Source organism: Onychostoma macrolepis, chromosome 12 (assembly GCF_012432095.1).
Source record: "Onychostoma macrolepis isolate SWU-2019 chromosome 12, ASM1243209v1, whole genome shotgun sequence".
NCBI lineage: Eukaryota > Metazoa > Chordata > Actinopteri > Cypriniformes > Cyprinidae > Onychostoma > Onychostoma macrolepis.
Window position 1 is genome coordinate 13,495,285 of NC_081166.1, and position 27,518 is coordinate 13,522,802.

Below are 27,518 nucleotides of genomic sequence, written 5' to 3' on the forward strand. Positions count from 1 at the left end.
TACCGCTGTGTCAAGTTTTAATTTGCGTGCAGGATTGAAGGTGTCCTTTGCAAATGCACTACAAAATTTCACTAAACTAAATTTCACAATTAATTATGAAGAAACAAGAAAGTAACACGGTAAATTAAACGAAGTTTCAAAGTAGTTTGACAATTGTATTATGGAGCACAAATAGCCTGTAGTATCTGGAACTATCTATAGGGGGCAGTAATTTACAGCTATATATTTTTGACCATAATAGAGCAAGTCTTTATTTGGGGGCTAAAAAGACGTTTTATTTATTTACTCCTAGTTTAGAAAAGTCCAAACAAGCTTCCTTTAATAAACTTTAGACATGACTGCAAAGTGCAAATGAATTGCAAAGTATGTTTTTATGATCTAGCACTACAGGATCAAGATCTGCAGTGCTCAACAAACATCAAGCCAAAACACATTCACAGGCCACAGTAATTATCCACCACTCCTTAAGCACATTACCCTCTAGGGAGCCATCAGCACACACCCAGTACACAGAGAAAATTACTGAGTCTGGTTACTGAGACCATTGGAACAAAAATAAATAAAATGACACGAGCGGCAGGTATGTTCACACATGCTTGGTTATGTGTCTTTTGACCATATATTAATTAAAGGAATAGTTCACCCAAAAAAATTGTTGAAAATGTACTCACCCTCAGGCCATCCAAGATGTTTTTTCTTCATCGGAGCAAATTTGGAGAAATTTTGCATTACATCACTTCCTCACCAATGTGAATGGTGTACTACAATGAATGGGTGCCATAAGAATGAGTGTCCCAACAGCTGATAAAAACATCACAATAATCCACAAGTAATCCACGACTCCAGTCTATCAATTATGCCGAGTTCACACTGCACGATTTTCAAACTCGTGGGATCGCTGTTGTTTTCACACTGCGTGACTATCTGGGGAAGCATTCAGTCGCTGCTGTGTTCACACTGCACGATGGATCGGCGACAGGGGCTTTCACATTGCACGATTTCACAATAGGAAGAATCGCCGACAACTCTGTCTGATCCGCAAACTACGTTTCACAACAAAACACACGCGAGAAGTGATAAGGAAATAACGCGAGAACCTGCGTCAGCCCGTTGTTCTCGAGCGAGACTGGAAGTATTAAAATAATATAGCCCGCAAATGGTCTGTGCGCTGATTTCCAGCTACAAAAACAAAAACAGATAATGCAGGAGGGAGATGCAGGGAACAGGGATTGTGTTCTGCAAAGAGTGGTAAATAATAATTTGCAGTAACTGTTATGCTGATGTTGCGGCTGGTCAAGCGTTTGTGCTTGTTTCTTTATGATATAATTGTACATATTAAAATACTGATATGGTCTATAACTCCTCACCGAACTTCCCTCTGCCCTGTATCTTTGTCTCTCATTGGCTGAAGGTCATCGTGATGTAGTTTTCGGTCAGAAATCATTGCACACAGCGTGATTGTGAATCGCCGACAGCTCCATATATTTAGCATGCCAAATATTTCGCGGGCGTCGGCGATGTGTCGGCGATTCCCTCAGATCGTGTCTTTGGTAATTCACACTGCGCGATTGTCACTCGCGTGAACGAGCTCCGATTTGCCTCCGATGTCGGGCATTTGTCGGCGATTTATCAAAACCTGTCGGCGAGTGAAAAATCGGGCTAAAATCGTGCAGTGTGAACTCGGCATAAGCAATCTTATCTTGTTAAGCAACCTTGTGCGTTTAAAAAAAAATCCATCGTTAACACTTCATTAAAGAGATAGTTCACCCAAAAATGTAAATTCTGTCATTAATTAATCACCCTCATGTCGTTCCAAACCTGTAAGACCTTCGTTCATCTTCAGAACACAAATGATGATATTTTTGATTAAATCCGAGAACTTTCTGACCCTGCATAGACAGCAACACAACTGACATGTTCAAGGCCCAGAAAGATAGTAAGGACATCATTAAAATTGTCCATGTGACATAAAAAGCGGTTCAACTGTAATTTTATGAAGCTACAAGAATACTTATTGGGCCTCATTTATAAAATGTTGCTCAGAAATCACCCTAAAATTGATCTTACGATCATCTCTCAAATATGCGTACAGGTGATTCATAAAATGAACATACATACTGAAAACGCACGTACGCGTATCTTTCAGATATGAAATCTATGAATCGCAATGATCTTGAACTTGCGCGCAAATGAATGGTTTCAGCTCTCTGCTTGTAAACGACTCCTAATTAATGTCATTAACATGTAAAAGATCACCAGTCATCATCCAAATTCTTTCATTTAGAACAGCATGCTGCAAGAACAGCTTACATTTCCAAAAACCTGCAGTACTCGAACAAGAAAAAGTGGCGCAGGGGAAGACAAGATGTCTCCGATTAAGCGATTGAGGTGTTCTGTTGTTGGATGTAATAATGAATATAACAGTCATTAAGACGCAGAGGATTAATGTTACTTTCCTTTTGAAGGGAATGCGCCGATCCCCAATCTGCCTAAATGCGTCTTTGTTCGCGTGAATCATTCGTGATCCAGCTTCATCTACAGAAGGGTTTTTTATGAATCTTTGCAAATCGCCTTTCTTAATAATGTGTTAGCCAGTTTCGTGGCTGAAGTTGACTCCCCATTCACACGGGGCATCGGCGTCAACGCCTCTCGTTTACTTTGAATGGAGTGAAGTCAAGCGTTGCCAAACTGAATTGTGGGTCCGTCGCATCACTTCACTGGCGTTGCTTGCGGCAGAAGTTGAAAACTTTTCAAATTTTCAAGCACCAATGCAGGCGTCAGCCAATCAGATCACCTTATGCAAATACCCTAGCACAGACACTAGCCAATCCCGTTTGTGCAACACCAGAATAGTATGTAATTGGCTGTTGTCACTATGACGGTCACGTCAGCCCCAAGCTTCAGACACGCCCTCCGTCAAGCATTGAGGCTTACAGTCTGCTCGTCACTACATGGAAGAGCGGGGCGGGGTCAGCAGAGCTCATTAGCATTTAAAGCAACATGGACTAAAAACCATCTGGCTGAAAACAGAGCTGATTTTGACAGGGGGAAAAAGGTGTTTTTTACACAACCATTGAGAAATTTGAACCAAAGTATGTTATAGACTTTTCATTAAAACCCTAAAGAATTGTGGAAAATGGGCATCTGATGACCCCTTTAATTGACGGACTGGAGTTTTAGGACAGTTTTGGGAAATGTACCATTTATATCAAGTGCCTCGGAGAACCAGTGAAGTACCTGGAGAACAACAATCTGACTTCAGGCACATGTGGCGATATGTCATTTCGATTTGTCTCCTGGATTTTCCACGAGGTCACAGATTATTGGACCCCACTTCACAATGGAGGTTTCTGTTCCTTTGCAACTAATTTTAAAACAAACCCACCAAACAAACACATTCTTTAGCATCAAAATGACATAAAACCATTAGGAAAATGATCAAACAGATCATTTCAGAGACTGTATCTCAAAAACCAAACCAGTGTAAAACTGCCTACAGCTTCGACTCATTTTGCCACATAAATTCTTCGGCTGCTTCCTTCATGAGTCACGCAACCCTGTATTCACCCAAACAACAATTCAACAACAGTGAAAGCTTGTATTTCCAGTATGTGTGTGATGCCATGCCCTGTTTACAGTACAAACACTACTTCTGAGGGGGTTCTTCTTGAAGTTCAATGTCTTGTTTTAGCAATTTAATGAATTTATAACTTTTTTCAGCTCTGAATACTACCTTCCATGCATGAGAAAAGAAATATAGACATGAAATGACAGAGATATATAATGGCATGAAGGGTGGATGAGTTAGAGTGGGTGTTCCTCATCCAGTGCTTTGGGGGTTGTGTAAAAATGCTAAACACCACAGCCTATAAGTACGCACACTTCTGATGCACACACAGTTCCTGACTGACATCAGACACGAAAACATGAACTTCATCAAGGGAGCAGCGGATGGACAGGTGGACAAGATTATCGATCAGGCTGGTAAGTTCAATTTGTTTGTTCAGTGCATCTATGCACAGTATGGCATTTGAAATTGACACCTAAAAACTAATGGTGTAACCAATTAAATTAATTGCAAGTGTTAGTCATTTTTGTAAAACATATAGACAAGATCATTAACTTTTGTGAATGTTACATCAGCTGATGTGGCCAAAGAGAAAGTCGGCTCAATGATCGGAGGAGACAAGAAAAAGGCAGGGGCTGCAAAAGGCCAGAAAGAGGGTGGAGGTAATATTTTAGTTTCCTTTGATAGGAGACTTTGGAAAGATACTTAATTCTTCCACTATCATATTCATCCAGTTTGAAATTCTGATCAAAACATTCTGTCTGTAGGCGTTGGCGATATGTTGAGCGGTGCAATCGGCAAAGCTGCCACAGACGCTGCAGGAAAAGGTGCCGCTGATCAGGCTGTGGACATTGGGAAGAGCCTGTTCAAGTGAACCTGTGTACTTTGAACATGAACTTTCTGTATCATCACTGGATTCTAACTGGACCCCACAATCTTGCCGATTTAAACCCTTCTATGGCAGTTTCTCCAGAGGCTGCATGATTTGTAAATGAAAAAAAAGTATCATTTCAGAATGCATTTCAGTGCTATTTCGGTTATAATTATAAAACAAAACCAATAAAATTGATGCTTAACATGATGGAAATAAAGAACTAAAGAACTGTTGTTTAATGAGAGATAGTTATGATAGAGAGGAGTTGGCTTAAGGCAAGTTGCTGTTTTTTTTTTTTTTTGGTAATGTTTGAAATGATTTCTGTAATATTGACAAACATGATGTCGTGTTTTAAGGTAAGACGAACCAGCTTGTAACAAAACAACACAGAATTAATAAAATTCCTTACTAATACTTACTGGTGTTTGTGCTGTTGTTATGCTACCAAAATGATGTCACTTCCTTGTGGTTTTCCTTTAGGAACTGATATTGGCTAATATTTTCAAAAAATTATAATAAAAACCTTATGGACTACATAGCGCATTCAAGTCATGTCAGAGATCATGAGTTTAAACACAAACTGAGACTCGGTTTACAAACAGGATACTGCGTTTTTTTTTTTCTTTGAGCCACAAATTTGTGGAAATTAAATTGTTTTCATTTTCAATAAAACTAGTTAGGTTGCAGTAAAAATTGTACATTAACTAAAGTGATTTATTTTTAATTTAAAACATTTTCTTCTGAAAGTTTTGATATGAGAATATGAAAAAAACAACAACAACAAAGAAATACCTATACTATTTTTCTATCAGTTTTTGCTTTCTATGTTATAAGTTAATGCAAATCATAAAGGACAAGGCAAAAACACCACACTGTAAAAAAAAAAAAAAAGGTTGTGCCAACTTAAAATTTTAAGGCAACCAGCTTCAGCAGATTTTTGAGTTTGCTCAACTTATTTTTGTGGGAGATTCTCAAATATTTGTTGTATGAACTTAAAACGACAAGTTGAGTTTTTTTTTTTTACAGTGCAGTCAAAGTAGTTCCATTACTTAAAATTCAACCTTATTTTCACTCGATTGTTAAATTACCAATATTTTAATTTATTGCCAATCGAAATAATGATAATGGAATGGGAAAATTATTTACATAACAGGGATAATTTAACCGAGTGTGATGCATGTGATATTTTGGTGACACTGAGAGGAGAAAAAAAAAATACAACAGAAAATAAATTATGATCATTTGTTTTATTCTCAACAAAAAGGCAATACAAATTCCCAAAACAGGTGCAGATAAGCTTGGCGAGCAACTTCCAGCTCTCATTTAAGTGCGAGTGCCCCAGGTCCTCTAGGTTTAACAACTAGCAGATCTCTAAAAGTTATGGGTTGTGAACTGCCTCGGATACAAAAAACATCTGTACCTAAATGTACTGCACATTGTCAGCTAGAACTTGATTACATCTCTAGGTCAAAACATTGAGATGAGGCAAATCATGGCTGGGTTTCCCTTTGTGTGATGCACTACATGAACTATTGACAGAAAATAATTCCGCTGAGTATAAAACTCCTGCTCACAGGTGTAAGGCATCTTTAACGCTCTTCATTACTGTAGCAATAACCATGTTTAAATGGTTTGCAAAAATGAACAATAAGAATAAAGCAAATAAAACCTACCAGGACATAAATGCACCAAGTTGAACTAAAATTTAATGGCAAGAGGAAGCCAGGGCCAACATGACAAATCAACAGACATTTAAAACAGTGTGCTACAGCTGCATTTGAAGAGGACCACCTACATTTACCATGGATCAATACAAAAATCAGGGACGAAATAAACAAGTTACAACAAGACACACTTGAGAAACCTGATTATTGGCGCCAGTTTGTTTTGAGAACACGTCGCATACAGCAAAGCAGTGAAAACTGCAGCCTCAGAACAGATTAAACCGCTTTATAGTTCTCAAACTTATGAGGACGGAGTTTCTGGGATATGACAGCATGAGGCTGTTTTAATAGAGGAAGTAGGGGTTAGGCCGATGTAAACTCTGATATGTTAAAAAGGTTGTGAAGGGGAATCAAGAGGTTGATGGACGTTTTTTTCTTCTTTTTGTTTGGGTCATTTATGTAAAGGTCAGGCCAGCCTCATTGTACACCTTGAAGACCTTCTCGATGGCGTTGACGTAAGCTGCCGTCCTCAAATCCAAGCCAAGGTTGTACTTGTTTGCTGTGCGCATAATTTGCTGCAAAGGGAAAATATTAATATATGAATACAGGTTTGACTACATTAAAACTCTTTTACAAAGCATGGAGGATAAACAGTAAAAGCATCAATACACAATAACGACATCTGTGCAATGGGCGAGGTGGTATTCTTTGCACAAAGCTCATACCACACTAGACTCATTGACACTGCCTGAAGCGAGGGCTGAACGTTGTGAACGAGTTAAAATGATCTTCCAACAGATTTATGACAACACAATGCGGTTATAAAGCAGCTGAGGTGGAGTCAAGGGCGGTTCCTGCTCTACCTGGTGTTGTTTTACAGATGGTGTGACAATGCTATGTGGTTGTCAGCTTTAGTATGCAAATCTTTTCAATGATATTACACGAACTTACCCTGGCCGACCTCTCCATGGTGTAGGCAAGACCAGAGTGCACAATGTCCTTCTCTGAGGCACCCTGCATGACAAACACATCACATCACAACAATGCATAAACATGCCATGAGGGTTAAAAACTGCTGATCTTGGAGAGAACTCCAAAGCTTTGTTCACAGAGCACAACATTTTTTATTTGTTTTGAAATTCAGTCTTTAGGACTGACTGAGAGGATCATTCTGTCATTCTGTCAATATCTAGTATATCAACATCAGTTACCGTAGTGATTACTTAAAGGAATAATTCACCCTCAATTTTAATTTTTTTTTTCCATCATTTCCTCACCCTCTGGTCGTTCCAAACGTGTATAAGTTTCTTTGTCATGTTGAACACAAAAGAAGATATTTTGAAGTATTTTGAAGACAGAAACAGTTGTTGGTCCCCATTCACTTCCACAGTAGGGAAATAAATACCATTGAAGTCCATTTTGATTACCAGCATTCTTCAAAATGTCTTCATTTATTTTCAACAGAAGAAAGAAACTCATACAAGTTTGGAACGATATGAGGGTGAGTAAATGACGACAATTTTAATTTTTGGGTGAACTATCCCTTTAAGCTTAACATGATGGTTGAAAACTAAAGCATTTATAGATGTAGTTTGTAAAAAATAAATACTTTATTTATTTTGCTCAAATCACCAAATAGATTTGAAATGGTTATGCCCCCAAATAAAAATACATTAATAATACATATATATATATATATATATATATATATATATATATATATATATATATATATATATAAATTGTATAATAAATAAAAAGAAAACTAAAATGTATTTATAGATGTGGGGATTACTTTGCTCCTCAGACTACAATTCACTAAACTTTGTGTTACAAAAATTAAAAAATAAAATTAATTAATTATATAATTCATATATAAAATAATAATAAAAAGCAATAAATAAACCATTAATAGAATGTAAGAATAAATAAAATAAAATAAATAAATATACATAAATAAAAGACACACATAAACACACATGGCAATAAAGGTAAAATATTATGGAGACTTACAGCTACGCGGGCCTGGAAATCAGCAGTGGGAACAATGGGGATGGGGCCACCCTGCTTTCCAAACTTCCTTTCAAGACTCTCTTGCACAGACACTAGACAAAAGAAGAAAAAAACAAAAAAACAGGTCGATCAATTATTCAAATTCCCTCTGTTTCAGCAAAGGTTGTAAAAGTGATGTTTGATAAAATGCACATGCTGTTTCTGAGCACAATTAAAGGGTGCAAATTGTCACTCTCATTTACAAAGCACATTTTTGAAAAATGTTTTAGATGTTTATAATCTTAAAGTTAAATTTTGTTCTGCACTGATTTGTGTTAAAAGGGACCACAAATCGGTATCATCACTGTAATGTTATCAGTCAACTTTAATTCTGTCAAATTGACACATCTCTTCAAAAGCAGCTTTATTACTCTGGCTTCCATCCCATCTAATTACTGCAAATTACATTAAAAGATAATTTCTTGAAGGGCCAGCAGGCTTTGACACTTGGATGTTAATTAAATTGGTATAACCAAGGAGACAAAGATAAAGAGAATCTGTGCCATGTGACCCAGCACATATAGCACACAAGAGCAGAGGTGATTCAAACTCTGCTATAGGAAACAGTGTCACACTCTGCTGGTCACAGCTTTGCATCAGGCCTGCCGGAATGCTAAGAATCAGTGCTAAAAAGAAGGGAGTGATGAAAGGAAAGGGAATCAAGAAAAACGAGAACACATAAGGGTGTTACAGAGAACATTCTGAAGAGATAAAGAAGCCTGCTGGCAGACAATAGGTTTGAATAATGTAATGATGCAAGTCCATTGATTTCATGCTGCTACTCTTTGAGTGACTGAGGCTGATAGAGCGGTTGGAGGAAGTTTAAACACATACTCAGCAGGTGGTAGTTGGAGTCCCTCTCATACTTGAAGGTCAGACGACCGTAGCTGACGTGGTTCAGGTTCTTCAGCCACTCAAAGTAGGAGACTGTGACACCTCCAGCGTTCAGGTACATGTCCTGCACATCAAGATATGAATCATTATTCCTAATAATTCCATTATTCCTCATTTCTCCTTTCCTGAAGCACGACAGAGTTTGAGAGAATGTTGTTCTCTTACTGGAATGACCATGATGTTCCTCTCTATGAAGATCTTGTCAGCATCTGGTGTGGTGGGACCATTAGCGCCTTCAGCAATAATCTGAAGCAATAAAAAAAGATATGTTCAACACTGGTGAAGAGCATTTAAGCAAAACATGCACATCTGGACGATGCTGTTGGTGTCAGACCTTAGCTTTGATATTGTGAGCGTTCTTCCTGGTCAGCTGTTTCTCTCCAGCTGCAGGAATGAGGATATCACAATCAGCTTCCAGAATGTTCCCCTCATATGGCTGAGAGTTGGGGAAGCCCACAATGGTACCATGTTGCTAAAGAGAAAGCACAAATATATTCAAAAAACAGTTTTGGTACAGAAAGAAGGGTAAATTCTCACCAGGGAATCAGAAAAACGATTGTAAATGGACTCTTAACTGACCAGTTTGTAGTCCTCCAGCTCTTTGGGGTCCATGCCGTTGGGGTTCCAGATGCTGCCATCGATTTCAGCAATTCCCACACACTTGGCACCATAACGGTGGAGGTAACGCATGGAATGCAGACCTACATTACCAAAACCCTGCATGATAGGATAAGAAACTAGAATAAGTTGTGGTAAACAGAATCCCTGTTTTGTTTTTTGTGGCAATGGCGCCCCCGTGTGGTTTGATTTAGCATAGACTAGCTATCAATGGTTGAAAACAAGCATCTTTTTCATATTTAAAACAGAAATACTGGAAATAGCGTATACTGGGAAGCCTATTTACCTCATCAAAGGTATTTCTGGCAAGATAGGGGAAATGCAAATGGCTGCTCACATTACAAAAGGACAAATGGGAAGCAGTCAAACCAACTCAGTTCAACAGAATTATGTAATGCACTCCTCTCCGGAGGCTTTGTTTGATACTAATGACTACGCCATCTCTTCTCTGCGCTGCTCTAAATCCATAAAACGTGACAACATCTTCTCTTGTCTCTTCGCTACACATGGCAGTAAATCTTTAGGAAGAAAATGTCATTTCTGAGGCAGTAATCCCAGAGCAACGGTCGATGAGAATCCCTTCCCCCTGCAGTCTGGGCTACACTGATTGATTTTAAGAGTTTTGAGCACACTGTGATTAAGACTGAAATTCATTAGAACCCTAAACCTATAACAAAACAACTAAATCTTAATCCTAGAGAATAGATCTGCTGGTTCATGGTTAAGTCAACAGATTTCACAGCTGTGAAGCAGAGCCGTTATTTGCGGTGATATTCAAACAGCATGTGATTTCAAGGAACTGAGATGTACTAGATGCTGACATATGATTAACTCTTCCTTTTTTGTCAGCGAAATAATATTTAGTCAGCATATCATGCTGTCACTTGGTTATTTCAGCCCAAAATTAAAAGTCTGTAATTGCTCACTCACCCTCATTTGGTTACAAACCGGTGTGACTTAATGTGCCACAAGAATAGTATAAGTTTTGTATAATATTGACAATGCTTCTTTCCATAAAATGAAACCATATTTTGATCAGTGGCAGTCATGCTTCAAAAATGATAAATTAGTCAATATGATTTACTAAGACAATATTATAGCTTTTTTCTTTTAGCTCCAAAATTCCTGGTCACAATAAGAATAAAAAAACGAGCAGCATGATCATTCTGCTAAACATCTCTATTTGAGTTACTTCATTCTACCAGTGAAGCTTTATTGTATTGAAAAACTAAGGGCCGATCATTCAAATACAGTAAGAAAACTATAGTTAAAGTGAAGTTGAAACTGTCAGTCCAACTGTTCAAACTGTCGTTTATACCTGAATAATAAAGGTTTTATCAGCAAATCCAGGGGTCAGGCCCAGTTTGCTCATGTAAGAGGCTTCATTGATGAAATTCTCAATGCCATGGAAGACTCCACGACCAGTGGCTGAGATTCTGCCATGGATACCACCCTGGCTAATGGGTTTACCCGTCACACAGGCGTGGGCATTGATATCCTGCAGAGAGAAAGAGAGACACACACAAACAAGACAGAAAAATGGGCCAATTAATGTACTATTCTTTCAAGCGCAGCAACACACACATAAACAAAAATGCAACAGGATTAATATAGTTAACTACTGTAAAACTAAAACTTAAAAAAAAAGAACATTTTTGTTACTTGATATTAAAGCTGCAGTCCGTAAGTTTTGCCTCTTTGTTGCCATCTATGTTTGAAAACCTGGAATTGCAAGCTGCTTGCGGAATTATCTCGCTTGCATGGGTTGTGAGTCGGCACGGCTCCAGCACGGATGGATCTAATGTTTTGAGGTGAATGTGTGGCAGTCAGTCACCGCATCGGTGTGGATGTTTACTGTACTTCGCAATCAGAGATTCTAGCCTATGTCTTGGAATATATGACCCAAATAAGAATTTTCACTGTATGTTGCCATCTGAAAAAGTAAGTAACAAGTCTGCCGTGTTTGTTCTGACCAACTGAGGAAAAAAGCATTTCCATAAATCGCGCTACCAATGGTGATTAAGTCTAAAAGATCAGTTAGCTCATATCACATCAAACCATGCAAAGTATTATTATTGTTATACTTTATTCTCAAATTATTAATGTTAACAACATCAGCATTGCGTGACTATGAGTATAGTGTGTTTTAGCGTGTAGATTTCAATTTCGTGACGTAATGACGCAGTGCCATGCTCAAATTTCCTGCGAAAACCTACCCATACCACTCAAATTAGAAAACATTATAATAAGCCAACCGTTGTGAATCGGGCTAAAGTAAGGTTACAGTTTTGAACACTGGCTGGTTATGTACTTGCTCAAATATTGATTTAAGATCATTTTTAACCAAAAAAAAGTTACGGACTGCAGCTTTAAATAAACATTGACTGAAAATAAAAATTAATGATGTACTAAAACTATAAAAAAACAAAACAATAATAGCTTATTGTTAATAATGATACTTAAAAAAAAAAAAAAACAATGTTATGAATGTGTATCTTTAACTCCACATTAATGCGGAACGATTAATGAAACTAAATGCCATGGAAAACTTTCAGTTCCAGAATTTTTTTTTTTTTTAAATGAAACGTTCTGAATAAAAACCAGTGCCTAGTTCTCAACTCAACACTTCAGCCAGCACTGGTTGTCTGTTTCTTATCCAAAAACACAAGCACAAGTCGGGGCTGTTCAGAGGGTAGGATGAGGAGGACAACATGTGATACATTAACAACCAGAGCTCTTGGATTGGTGTGAAGGGGTCCTGTGCTTTTGTAAGGGGACATGAGAGGGGTCACACTCCAAGCGCAGCTTGCAAGCTTGCCCAAGGGCAGCTACTATAGCCCTATTTATGTCACTGAGTGAGGAAACGTCATCGAGACAGGAGACTTGTGCTCCACTCACAGATGACGCACAACAACCAGTGGCCAAGGTAGAGGTTACTGCAGGGGACGGACATCTCAATAACATACTATATGCATTGCAGCAACCTTGTTAACCTCCAAACAAGCGTACAGCCATATTAAGAAACGTACACATACAGTATAGCATCATACTCAAACATTTGCTGGGCTGAGAAGAGAAATCAAATTATCTCACTACTGCTGGACATTTAGTTGACTTGCATGTCTGATAAGTCTAAGCTTATGCAACGTTTCCCTCGACTGCCGCTGTGCACATGCAAATCTGCTGAGACTGCAGCATTAGTGAATAATACTTTATAAACTGTATTCCAGTTCACTGATACCATCAATCATTTACTGTTCCCTTGTAGAACAGTGACAGAGTTTCCCTTGTGTCTGAAACACATCAGCTTTTGGCCAAGCAACGTTTTTAATTAGTCAGTGACAGTCAATACTGGATTTTTCATGCTTTTCCCCCTATTTTTACATTTAGATCAACGTTATAGCTAACTAAAACTAAAACCATTAAAAATATTTTTTTTTTAACTCAAATACTGTACAAATTACTGGTAGCATTTAGAAAACGTTTAGTTTTTAGAGTTTTATTTTAAATGTATTTGGACAAAATTGTATAGAAATGCAATATATTCCATGTATTTGTTATCAGCCATTAAGGCTGGGTTTTGACAGATTTCACGATTCGATTCTGCTTCACAAGCTTGCGATTCGATTAAATTCTGATTTCAATATCGATTATTTTGTGTGTGTGTGTGTGTGTGTGTGTATGTATATATATATATATATATATATATATATATATATATATATATATATATATATATATATATATATATATATATATATATATATATATATATATATATATATATATATATATATGTATATATATATATATGTGTGTATATAAGGTACAGTGCATGGCAAATTTTCTCAAGGAAAAAATCTCAACTAATACTGTAAAATATACGCGATTCGGTTAGTGCTACATTATAATAATAACAATAACAATAATAGGGCTGCAACAAACGATTATTTTGATAATCAATTAATCTAACGATTATTAGAACGATTAACCGACTAATCGTCGATTATTTCACTGATTAATCAGTAGGCTTTGATTGATTATTCAGCTTTTGCAACTAGTTAAAATATTAAGTTACACATATTCTAACATAAATAAAGGTCACTTCAGCTTTAGAAAAGCATACTATGTAATTACAATTATTATACAATTAATTGGTAACACTTTACCAATAAATAAGGTTCATTAGTTAACATTAGTAAACATGAACTAAGAATGAACAATACTTCTACAGCATTTGTTAATCTTAGTTAATGTTAACTTCAGCATTTACTAATGCATCATTAAAATCACAAGTTGTGTTTTTTAACATTGGTAAATGCACTTTGAACTAACATGAACAACTGTATTTTTGTTAACCAACATTAACAAAGATTAATAGTTAAATGTAATAAATGCATTGTTCATTGATGTTAATTAATACATTAATGTTAACAAATTATACCTTATTGTAAAGTGTTACCAATTCATTATACAAATAGATGTATTTGGCACACAAAATGAGATGACAGACAGAGACACTCTCTCACCATTTAATTAGCTATGTGAAAAAGTAACTGAATGACACATCTTGCACATTCTGCCTAACATCTCCTTTTGTAAGTCATATAGATAAGAAACAAAATAAAGGTAAGTGATAAGACGCTTTGGATAAACTATTTTATTCACAACATAATATCTTAAAATACCTTATAGGGTTATGATAACCAAAACAGTCCTGAGCTAAATCAAGCTTTGATCTCTGGAAACCAAACTATCACTTTAATGAAATTATTTTTTTTCCCACTAATAAAAACATTTTATCATTAGCTAGCTCCACACTGGAGAGCTGCTTTATTTCAGAAAATCAAGTTGTAATTCTAACTGAAAGCGACACTGACTCTGGTTTTTCATGTTTAATACCGTAAAGCTGCTTGAATTAAGGCTATCTATTGCATAAAGTACTATATAAATAAACATGATGTGACCGGACTTTACTGGAGTAACGTTACGTTACTGAAAATGTACTGAATTACAGTCTTGCGCTACAGCGCCACACTGGTCAAACCGCAGTATTGCAGGCTCTTACATTAGGTCATATGAGATCAAACGATTACTCGACAACAAAAATGTTTGTCGACAATTTTTTATTGTCCACGTTGTCGATAATGTCGACTAATCGTTGCAGCCCTAAACAATAATAATAATAATAATAATAATAATAAAGGTTAAAATTAACTGATTTGTATACAAACAATTAAATTACACTCATTTATTTAAACCTTAATATTGAAGCACAGTAAAAAATTATAATGAATATGTTATATGGTGCATTTATTTAGCAAAATGCTCCTCTAGAGTTAATTTTTCTAGCTGTGACAAGTTTTTGGAAAATACGTATTCCAGCTACAGAAAAGGTAATGTTACATAAAATGTTGCACTCTGAGGTCAAATTGTTTCCAGGGTGACATTGTGCTTGGATGTGACTGGACTCTTGCCTTCTCCACAGCCTGACTTGGCAAAAATCTATCATCCAAAGGATCCTTTCAGGATCAGTAAAGCTGGATATTGTTTAACACAGTCATTACCCTCCTACTTAAAAATATAAAAAAGAACAAAACATGACCATCCTTTTGTTGCCATGGTGATAATGCTAGTACTGTATTAGAGGATGATGTAACTATAATAAGAGCCCTCTAGGAGGAATAACCCTGATCACAAGCACCACAGCAAATACACTAAAAGAAAATCTGTATGATTTGGCAATGTTTGTAATTTCAGGCAGCCTCTTTCACCTTTAAGAATCTTCATACATAAATGACCCAGTTTTGTTCTATTTCTGTGCTAGTTGAGGCTGTCATCCAAAATCATTTCACAAAAAGGAAAAACTCCCTAAAATATGTGTATAATAAGACAGCAATCTGGTTGCTATTGTCTGTGCAAATAAAGCCATGACCTATCCATTTAATAGGGCACAAAGGTAAACATTTCTCAGTCTGTCATATAGATAGCATAATACTATCAGAGATAGACAAACAAAGGGTGTAAGGTTGCTGATAAAGATAATGATTAAAAATGTACTTCTTACTGAAGACTCTAATCTGTATTGTTTTTTTAACACTTATTGCTCAAATATACTTTATGGTATATGCTTTTTAACCTTTCAGTTTGGTTAAAAGAGGCTAGGCATGTTAATCTACAAGTGATAAAAAGGAAAAACATCAATGGGAGTTTTATGGGCATGGTTAATAATTTAATAAAGTAGATGGCTGCTTACAGTGTGGGCAATAGTGTTAGCATAGGTGTCAGCGATCCAGGACATTTCCCTCTCACCAGTGCTCATGTCAGGGGCGGGAACGTCGATGCCAGGTCCTGAATGGAAAGAACAGGGAAGGGAGAGAAGACAGAGATATTTTTACAACTTGTCAGCTCTAATTGTCTAATGAAAGCAGACGGTGGTCAAGTGACAAGGCACAGGGTTTACTCAGGTTTCACATCGTTTATCATGAACTATGCTAATTGTACTTTAATATAAATGTTTGATTGCACATCTCAGGGCAAAAAGCCTTTTAAGAGGCAATGCAACAAATGACTCGAGTAGGCAGCTTGTGTTGTTTAAATGGAGAGCTGGAGTTTCAGTGCCCGCTCTGACGCTGTGAGAGCACACTGCCCTTCCCCCCATACCACTGCCAGCTGCTTTGGCCAGGAAAACAGGGAAGGCATCCAGATAAACAGCTATGCAGACAGCCTTGCACCCTGAATACATTTCCAAAAACAGCTCCAAAGGGGGCAGGGAAGCACACAGCGGGACTGATTTTTGACAGCACAGAGGTCCTGAAGCTCTTCCGGGTTAAAAGAGCATGTAAGCAAAGTTAATAATTGCCTGAGGATTTCCTGATCTCTCCAGAACTGTTGCAATGAAGTGATAGTACAAAAAGTATCTTGTTTTTAAAAAAGTCTCTTATGCTCATGAAGGCTGCATTTATCTGATTAAAAATGCAGTAAAGATGCATAAGATGCATGAAACACATGAGAAAGCATGATCCTTCAGAAATTATTCAAATATGCTGATTTGGTGCTCAAAAAAACATTTGTTTTTATCGATGTTGAAATAGTTGTGCAGCCTAATATTTTTGTGGAAACAGTGATATATTTTTTCAGGATTCTTTGAGGAATATAAAGTTAAGATGAACATTTTTGAAATATATTTAATTTAATATGTAATGTCATAACTGTCACTAACTGACACAGTCATGTGTCTCTACTAAATAAAAGTTTAATTTACTTAAACCCCCAAAATTTTGGACAGTACTGTATATTGTGTTATATTTTCATGGAGGTCTTGATGCAGGAGTCATGTGTGGTATTTAAAACAGTGTGGTCAAAAAGCACAAATCAAATCAATAAACTCACCAATGAATCCCTTTTTGGCCAGCTCAATGGTGAATCTTCTTGTGATTTTCTCCAACTCATTATCCTGAACAGCACAAAAAAAAAATTAAAAAAAGTCTAAAATGTAAATAAAAACATTCTTAAATTATATATTTTTTGCCCCTTATAGCTTATGACAACCATAAAAGTAAAAAAAAAAACAGAAGCTCCATGTATGTCTGGTTTTAAAAGACTGCTCTTTAAGCATTTCCATTTCCCTAAAGTCATTCCTCAGAGAAACAATTTAAAGTAGCGATGCACCGGTGTATCGGCCGCCGATATTTATCGGCCGATTTTTGATCATTTTAAAGCCATCGGCATATCGGAAATAGCATAAAAAGGGTCGATACCGATGGTTTATTAATTAACTGCGTGGAGATGATCAGTTGCATGTCTGTTGACTTCCGTGTATGCGCACGGAGAGTGTGTGTGTTTGTTTGCGTCTCATACAGGCTATGTATGTACGTGGAGAGTTTGTGTTTGTTCGCGTCTCATATATAGGCCTATGTGCGCGGAGAGTTTGTGAGTGTTTGTGCGTGTCTCATAAGTACAGTCATGGCCAAAAATATCGGCACCCTTGGTAAATATGATAGTATCTGATAGTAAATATGATAGTAGATAAATAGTATCTGCATTGTTAATCCTTTTGATCTTTTATTTAAAATATTCACAAAAAATTATTAACTGGATAATAAGAATTTAAAATGGGGGGAAATATCATTATGAAATAAATGTTTTTCTCAAATACACGTTGGACACAATTATTGGCACCCCTAGAAATTCTTATGAGTAAAATATCTCTTAAGTATCTTCCCATTCATATTTCACAATTTTGAGCACTCCAGGGTGATTATGAACATGAAATTATCCAGCCATAGCTTCCTGTTTCACAGAAATATAAATAGGAGGGAAAACAAAGCCCAAATTCGCTTAATCATCCATCACAATGAGAAAAACCAAAGAATTTATTTCTGATGTGCAGCAAAAGATAATTGAGCTTCACATATTCAAGAAGTGGCTTTACGAAAAGAGCTAGAGCAGTGAAAATTCCCATTTCCACCATCAGGGCAATAATTAACAATTTCCAATCAACATAAAATGTTACGAAACTGCCTGGAAGAGGACGTGTGTCTATATCGTCCTAATGCACGGTGAGAAGGAGAGTTTGAGACTCTCCAAGGACCACAGCTGGAGAATTGCAGAAAATAGTTGAGTCTCAGGGTCAGAAAACCTTAAAAAAAAAAAATAATTGTCAAACAGCACCTACATCACCACATGTTGTTTGGGAGGGTTTCAAGAAAAATTCTCCTCGCTCATCCAAAAACAAACTCCAGCATATTCAGTTATCAGACACGACTGGAACTTCAAATGAGACTGGCTTCTATGGTCAGATGAAACTAAAGAATGAGCTTTTTAGCAGCAAACACTCAAGATGGGTTTGGTGAACACAGGATAAATAAGTACCCCATGTGTACAATGAAATATACTGCTGTATTTTTGATGTTGTGGGCCTATATTTCTGCTGGAGGTCCTGGACATCTTGTTTAGACACATGGCATCATGGATTCTATCAGATACCAACAGATAAAAAAATCAATAAGTGACTGACTCTGTTAGAAATCTTATAATGGGGCATGTTTGGATCTTCCAACCGTTCAGTAATCCAAACACAAACCTCAAAAACAACACAAAAAAGGGTCACTGAGCACAAAACCAAGCTTGTGCTGGCCATTCCAGTCCTCTGACCTGAACCCTATAGAAAATGAGTGGAGTGAACTGAAGAGAAGAAGCACCAACATGGAGCTGTGAATCATCTTCTGGATGAAGGAATGGTCTCTGACCTCTTGTCAGGTGTTCTCCTCATCAGGCATTATAGGAGAAAATTTAGAGCTGTTAAACTGGCAAATTGAGGTTTCAAAAAGTATTGAATAAAAGGGTGCCGTTAATTGTGGCCAATGTGTAGTAGAGAAAAATATTTATTTCATAATGATATTTCCCCCCATTTTAAATTCTTATAATCCAATGAAAGGTTAGATTTTTGTGAATTTTTTTAATAAAAGATCAAAAGGATTAACAATGCAGATTAATTTTCACAGCCTTCTTTGATTATATTTACCAAGGGTGCTGATATTTTTGGTCATGACTGTATCTGCGCGGAGAGTTTATGTGTGTGTGTGTGTGTGTGTGTGTGCGCATTACATATATATTTGCTTGAGCACTTAGTATATGTGTGACTGTTTCATATGTGTATGCAAGTGTCTCGTATGTTTTCCGCCGTGAAGTATACAGTGCCTCATATAATTGTGTTGTTTGTAAATATTTAGCGTTATTTACTGGTATTTTAGCCTACATTATTTCCAAATGAAATAATAAAATGTGATGTACAGACTACTAATTTAGGCTGTTTTTTCCTCTCAAAATGCTAATAGGAGTAGCATTTTTTTATCCATGCTGCAAACATCAAGAGTCTTGTGGGGGTTTTTTTTCTTTCTGAGTAAAGAAAATACTGTACTTTATTATTATTATCGTCATTATTTTATTATTATTATTGGCAAAGAAAAGGTAAAAAATAAATAAATAACATTATTAACTGGTATTTTTTCTACTCAAACTGGTTTTGGAACGGCAATAATATAGAGGAACAGGAACAGAAACTTTTAAATACCAGTTCTGCTCGAAGTGAACCAATCGAAAAAGTTTTTAAGCCCTGCTTTATGCAATTGACCAATATTGGTATCGGAATCGGCCCCAAAAAAATCCTATCGGTGCATCCCTAGTTTAAAGGAAAAAGAAAGTCCTTTAAAATGTTGTCAGATGTATAGTGGAACTTTAAATGCAGTTGATGAAGAACAATATAAAGGTCTAAATGTTTAAGAAAGCAAGAAAGCAAGAAAGCAAGAAAGAAAGAAAGGAGGGAAGCAAGGAAGAAAGAAAGAAAGAAAGAAAGCAAGCAAGCATGTTCACTCCCTGGAGCAATAAGGTTCAGAAAGGACCACAGACTCTACACATATTAAACTGAGCAACGAGGAAGATCTACTGCTGCTCATTGAAACACCTTTATATTGTGGACTCTTTATTCAGGACTTCATCCAATCAGGGATCATTAGCCCCTTTCGCACCGCTTTAGTTCCAGAACTAAAAGTACAGTACTAAAGTACTGGGACGATTTTGCACGAACTATTTCCCAGTACCATTTAAAGGGTTGCATTCGCACCGACAGTGGATACTAAGAAGTGACGTAAGCCGACCGACAGCGACGTCATTTGTGCGCGGCGTTCAACAACGAAAACAAAGAAGAACAACGTTAACAACAGGAGGATGGAGGACGCTGTGATCGGAGCGGTGTTGTTGTTGTGTCTTGCGGGGTTCACAATAATGGACATGGAATGTCGACGTAAACTTATACATCAAGCGATTGAAAGATCGGAAAGGAGTTCAAAATTTTCAAAAGTGCCTGCACTTCAGCGTCCGTCCATCTATCGCGGTTCTCCATTCTTGCGAAATATAAGTTGATGCGATGTTTACACAGCGTTTTAAATCATGGCGGGTGAGGGCGTTTTCGTACGCGTTTAGCCAATCAGCGTACACTTACGTCACGATAGTTCCTATGGAACTGTTTTAGACCCTACTCTGAAGTAGGAGCTAATTAGTCCCTCCAAACGGAGTTCCGGGAACTAAAACAGTTCCTAGTTCCCGCGGTGCGAACACGCCAAAAAGTGGGTAGTTCCACAATTAGTTCGGGTACTATGAAAAGGTTCCTGCGGTGCAAAAGGGCCCAATGCCCATTTTAAAGGGAAAGGAGGACTGACTGCATTAAGCTTCATTGAGCACATGAAAAAGGCAAACAAAGCCCACAGACATGAGTTATTTCAGGAGTCTGTGTGCTCACAGTCTAGACATACATGTTGGGTACTTACAGAGTAATTCCTGGGGTTGATTTTCACTCCAGCTTTAGCTCCACCAAATGGCACATCTAGAAGAAGATAAATTAGGTGTAATCTATAAGGATGACGGATTTTCTGAATCGAATCTAATCTAGTGACTTATTAAAAACAATGTATTTGAGTGTAAGAGAGATCTAATGCACAATCCAGAAGAATTCAGCCGAACTTGATGTTGGGTGAAAAAAACCCCCACAAAGCTTACCGACAACAGCACACTTGTATGTCATCAAGGAGGCCAAAGCTTTAACTTCATCCACAGACACATCCATGCTGTATCGGATACCTGAAAAAAGAAAAGCAAAAAGGCCCATGAAACCGGGTTTAATTAAAGCCATTACAAGGAGTCAACTGGTTACCAAAACCTCAAACTCAAAGGATGATGTAAAACACAAAGAACACAAACAATGGGCTTAAACAAACAGACACTCTGAAGCTGTATAAACTTTTGGTCAGGTTTTTTTTTTTAGCTGTGTCTTCATGCTAAATTGAATTAGGATAAACAGAACAGAATACAAGATTATTTCAGACTTAATAAATACTAAATGAAGACAAGGAAACAAACAGCTATATTGTAATACTGAACACTAGTTCAATTTAAAAATAAATAAATATGCAGTTTAGTAATAAACCAAGACCATTTTAAGACTTTTTTTGTGCCCGCTCATGTTCAAAGGACACAGGTCACCTTTTCCAGCTATGCAGCTAAAATTGCAGCTCAACTTGTGTGCTTTGGTCACGCTCCATTAAGACAGGTGCAACCATCACTCCCTTTTAGAGAAGCTGGTGCTTAATATTGGCTTCCTAAAGCAAGCCACAGCATGGACGTGACCTCAAAGGCACACAGACTGCATAAAGCATACTGTATATGCTACACACACCTTGAGCACACAATGATTTTATTTTTTTTAAATGACAAACTTTTTAAATGCGCCCTATTGTGCAACAATGAATATTTAATTTATAATTACGGTAGTAATTGCTTAGCAATGAATGAATCAAGTTTGCATGTAGATTTTAATTAATATTAACCTCTGCAATCAAAAGGACACATTTAATAATGCAGAAAATAAAATGGGGAAAAAATATTTCAAAAGGAAAGCACACAATGTTCTGTACAACCTGGTGAAGGCAAAGGTTATCTGAATGTCATGTGTGCAGGGGGAGTCCTGTGTATTTGTGAGTATGTGTGTTTTGGGCCGGAGGCTGCAATGACTCTGTGTCCAGTCAGCTCCTCTGCCAGGCTGCATCATGAAACTCGATTGACCGTGTCTGTCTCTGACACACGGCCTGGCAGACGCATCAATCCCTTTTACAATAAACATAAATAACAGACCGCCATCCTGCATAAGCAGTAGAAAATTAGACTGGGAATAATCAGTTTTATTTAATAAGTGCATTAATTCACAATGCTTCTGTAAATGCAAACGATGATGTCTGGCCCAAATGAGTGAAATTATGTGCTCTAATGTTCATAATACAAGTGAGAAAGCTGCCAACATAACTAAACCACTGAACATGATGTCTTTTTATTGCTGAAAAGGCCATAAGAAAATCAGCCCCTCTGGGTGTCTTTTTGTCTGCGTTTAAAAGCTCACAAGCTGAACAGATGTGCTTTTTCCGCTATAGCGGAAATGGTCTTCATTTTACACACACACAGGGGAGGGGAAAACGATGTGAGGGAGATGGTGGGGGCTCTTGAGTGGAGTAATGACTCAGCATCACCTACAGTATCCAAAGGACGAAGAAAAAAACACACACAGGAGGAAACCTATCCAGCATCTCCTTCGACTCCACCTAGCCAAATGTGCTTGATCATAACCAGGATGTGCACTTCCTGCACAAGTCTGACTCATGCCATCTTTTTTTTTTTCCATTACTCTTGCACATATACAAGATACGCAGCCAAACATTTCTGCTGATCCAGTGATTCTGACATTCACATGCACGACTTTGGCTAACAGATGATGAAATGCAGAGCATTAGCTAACTGAATTGCTCTTGTACTTTGTAATGTGTACCTAATCTTGTCTATTACACATAGATAATGTCAATCACAGCACTTTTGTCAGTTATGGTCTTTGAGCCATGGAGAACAAGGGTTCTGCGTTGCATGAATGATTAAAGGGGCTGCATTTGATGTCTGCCGTTTTGCAAACTTCTGACATTTGCAAATTTTAACTACACGCCACCTGAACATGCAAAATGATTTACAAGCAGCGAGCGTTTCTGATTGGCTGGTCTTCTGATTCATCATGATTTACCCAAGGTGCTCCATTTTGTGCCAGATAATGGAGCGCTTTGCACCAAAAGCCAATATTGGAAGAGGTATTTTATGCATGACATTCAAAAAGTATATTCACTTAATAAATTTGCTAACTGGTATTGGTTTGTGATGAGAAAATAATGTCTTAAAATAAAAGGTTGTTGTACTGAGATGCTTATTAGCACTGGTCTTATCAGATTCACATTGATGGTGTGATAAAGTCATAATGAAATGGAAGTAGATATTTTATTTTCCATATTGCGGTGCACATCCCAATGTAATGCACTATGGAAAAAGATGGCAGGGCCTTGGTTTTATGCAACACTGGTTGATTGGATTTTGAAATGTGGGAGTTGCATTTAAATATGGAGACAGATGATCATGACCTTGGAGGGGGGGTAAGCATGAATTTTTCACAATAACATCAAAAACTTACATTTAGAAAATAGATGGGGTGAACTATAAGCACTTTAAGTAAAAAAGCGATCAGTATCTTTCTCGTGGAAAAGATGTGGCCTTTAAAATTACTGACTCACTGCAAGACACAGATAAACAAGACAAAAGAGAGAATGACAACTTTTCAAACACATAAGATTTTCTTGTCAAACAGACCTACTACTCTCTCATAATTTCATATTGTTGCATAGCTGCAATCACATTAATATCCTTTAAAGGGACAGTCCACCCAAAAATGAAAATTCTGCCATCATTTACTCACCTTCATGTTGTTCCAAACCTCCATGACTGTCTGATAATATTTGCAAGAAAACATTTTCGGTTTCCATTGGCTTCACAGACAGAAAAAAAAAAAAAAAAAGACTAATGGGAACTGAAACATTTCTAAACAACATTATACAAAATATCTTTAGCCTATGTTCTGCAGAGGAATTAATGTCACACAGGTTTGGAACTACACAAAGGTATGTAAATGACAGAATTTTCATTTTTGGATGGACCATACAAAATACACACTGGTCCTGTCACACAGATGACAAACCAGAGCGCCTGAGCCGCACCCCCATATCCACCCTTACAACTCTCTCTCACGATACTACACCCCACAAACTACCCACAATGCAGTGCCATGATGACATCTCCCCCTCCCACCCTGCATGGCCTCAATCTCTTGATGACCACTGCTTCTTAACATCTGCTGTTAAGAACGAATGTGATTCTGTGGGCCTCCCATGATTTACAACAAGAGGATGTGCCTCGGTATGGGCGTAAACCACTTTCATTGGAGTATATGCATGTTGTTAAATCACAGAAAGTAAACACATCACATCTCATGGTTTTGATACATTATAGACTGTGTATCAACCCCTTCCTTATAAGCTAGCACCCAGGCAAATGTTTATTAACATAACATGAATGAACATTCTGCAACTGAATGACATGAGCAATCCTCTGTGTATTGAAAACACACAGTTGACTTGAAACAACTTGTTGCCCTTGTATGGCATAAGGGTAGTATCAGTTGCAAGTTAGTATAAACAGCTGAATCTGGGATGTTCACATTAATGACTAATAAACATGTCAAGCAGGAAGCATATTCTGAGGTCAAACAAAAACCACAGATATCCAAAAACCAAGGCACACAAAAAACCTGAAACCCAGTCTTAATAGGGCTGAACAATTTCTGCCATTCCATTTCTTTTGAAATAGGACGTTTAATAAAAAAAAAAAAAAGTACAAATACACACAGAAACAAAAGGGTTTTCATTCCGTTTTCCATCAAAAATAATATCTCAGCTTAACCTGACGTGAAATTGAATAATCAATAATTATTGTGTAGTAAAATGTATAACAATATATTGCAAAAGTTTAAGAAATAACACAAGCAAGGGTGGTGTTGTGCTGTTATTCAGCTATTGTTGTGGAATGCTTTATTTAATAAAAAATTGAATTATTTTATAATCATTTTTTGTTGTTTTGGATTATGCTCTAATTGCTAATAACTAATTGTTATTTCATATGACTAAAGCCACATTAAAAACTTAAGTTGTAATAGCAAAATGTTACGAATTAATTTGATTAGAGATTGTATATTTTACAATAGAAATGAATTGGAATGAAACCATACAATTCAGAAAAAATCAATGTAAAACAGAATTTTCAGTGTCTGGCTTCTCTCCCCAGGTGATACACCTGTGCAGGGACAAGGTGCCTCAAGGTGATGTATTATTGACAGGGCAGCACTAGTCAAATCTATACAAATACCACGTTTAAAGCCGTACAAAAACATTATAAAATGAATAAAAGAGCACACATTGATTTGCAAGTCATTGTGTCAACAGCTGTCAGCATGAATGTACTTACAATGCGAAACTGCTGTGAAACATCTTGTGCAAAACACGTAAACTGATATAATATACCTTCTTACTGCACGGTATACAAAAACAATATCGCTTACCTCCTTTGCAGGGAGTTCTGTGCTGGCTGTGTTGTGCCCGGTAACCCTCGATAACCTCCCATTCTCCGTTGTCTCTCTTTATGGGGAAGGACACGCTCAGGACGTGGTTGCAGGGCTTGATGATCCTAAGGATCCCCCGCACACGGTGTCTCTTCTGCTCCGGCGTCTCCCGGGTCTTCAGGTCCTCCACCAACTTGTTTTCCACAATAGCAGCGCCGCGATCGAAGAAGCCCTCCACCATCCTGAAGAAGTTCGGGTCATCTTCCTTGTCAGCGGCATCGCTGTAGTGACGCACCCTCAGCAGAGATGAGGAAGCCGGCAGAGCGGACTCGACGCATCCCGAGGCCAGAGCGTTACCCGCTCCGCGAGTCAGCAGCTCCCCGAAATACCGGTACATGGCGACAAGAGGCTTTGAAAGTTACGGTACAATGGAGATAGAAGAAATTAAAGGATGATGGGTTATCGACGAGGTGAAAAGGGGAAACGAAAAGGGGGGTAAATGAACGAGACTACGGAAGCTCCCGAGCCTGCCTCGTTCAGTGTCAAAGTGACAGCGCTCATGCCCGTCTCGCGCTTTAAAAGGCAGCGGCGTGTTTGGAGGAGTCGCGCGAGCAGACGCAAGGTCATGAGGGAGGAGGAAACGCGCCCGCTGCTTTTGAATCTCGTATTCTTTCAGCTACGTACGATATTGACCTTACTCTCCAACGAAACAAGCCAGTCACCTTCTTTAGTATATTGTCTTCTTTGAACTTCGTATATTTATATGGCATCGCTGTCTTTTAGCTGGTACAGTGGATTTATGTAGTGTAGACGGGGTGTAGTGTAGCATATGACTGAATGCAATTGTTAAATAACCATTTAACAAGTGACATAATAATGAATCGTTACTGCTTAAAAATGTAAGATGAAAATTCAACTGTTAAAGTGTAAAATAAGATTTTTGAGTTTAATGTATGTATATTAAATGTAATTAATCATTAAACATTTGTAATCATTCAGAAAAATATTATCCATTTATATTAACGTAATTCAGAGATAATTGTCCACACGAGAGAACCGCAGAATAGCAAATCAGATAAAGACTGAAAATAGTTAAATAAAACTGACTTTTTATAAAAACAAATTGCATATAAATTTACTATATTTCCATAAGGTTTAATAAAGTCCAGTGTAATAAGTATGCAAAAACTGTAATCTCCTAGAGACTTATAGACCATTATGTGTTTTATCTTAATTTTAATGTTATTGCCAAAATATTATTATATTATATTATATTATATTACAATATATAATTCAACTTGTCAGACATTTATGTCAGACTGAATATGGGACACTATATTATTTATATATTTACATAATAACCCTTACATAAAAACTCATAATTTACTTGAAAAGAGACAACCATTGTATAACTACATGATCTACACAAGCCAATTGTGCTTGGATCTCGATGATCGGCTCAAGTTAAACTGCATTGTTCTAATTACCTTCTGCGTCATTGCCAACGCTTAGGTGACAGGACTTTGAAATAACAATCAGAAACAACAATCAGTAAAAGGCATGACTTACATCGCATCCTGCTCGTCCAATCTCCATGATCTGTATTTGTATTTTATTTTTTTCTTCATTTGAATGCCTTGTGAAAGGATTTTTTGTAAAGTTAAAATCGAATTTACTTTCATCTCGGAAGAAGAATAAAAAACAATATTGATTCGCTAATATCAAAAGTGGGAGGGTCTTTGCGCCCCGAGGACAATCTGAAACAAACCAATTAGAGCTCAGCCTCAAGTCACACGCTTGATTACCAGTGGAATAGTA

At 37.2% G+C, this 27,518-nt stretch overlaps 1 protein-coding gene across 1 annotated transcript; it reads right to left on the reverse strand.

Annotated features, from left to right (window-relative positions):
* Positions 1–5,670: 5,670 nt before the first annotated feature.
* On the reverse strand, positions 5,671–26,343 carry glud1b (glutamate dehydrogenase 1b). Its single transcript, XM_058793598.1, has 13 exons — positions 25,701–26,343; positions 21,227–21,307; positions 20,998–21,053; positions 17,063–17,126; positions 15,927–16,021; positions 10,989–11,168; positions 9,632–9,769; positions 9,387–9,524; positions 9,218–9,298; positions 8,993–9,116; positions 8,120–8,211; positions 7,058–7,120; positions 5,671–6,681 (listed from the first exon to the last, which is right to left on the reverse strand). Exons 1-13 carry the CDS (start codon positions 26,095–26,097, stop codon positions 6,562–6,564), a joined length of 1,629 nt encoding a protein of 542 aa, XP_058649581.1. The 5' UTR covers positions 26,098–26,343; the 3' UTR covers positions 5,671–6,561.
* Positions 26,344–27,518: the final 1,175 nt, after the last annotated feature.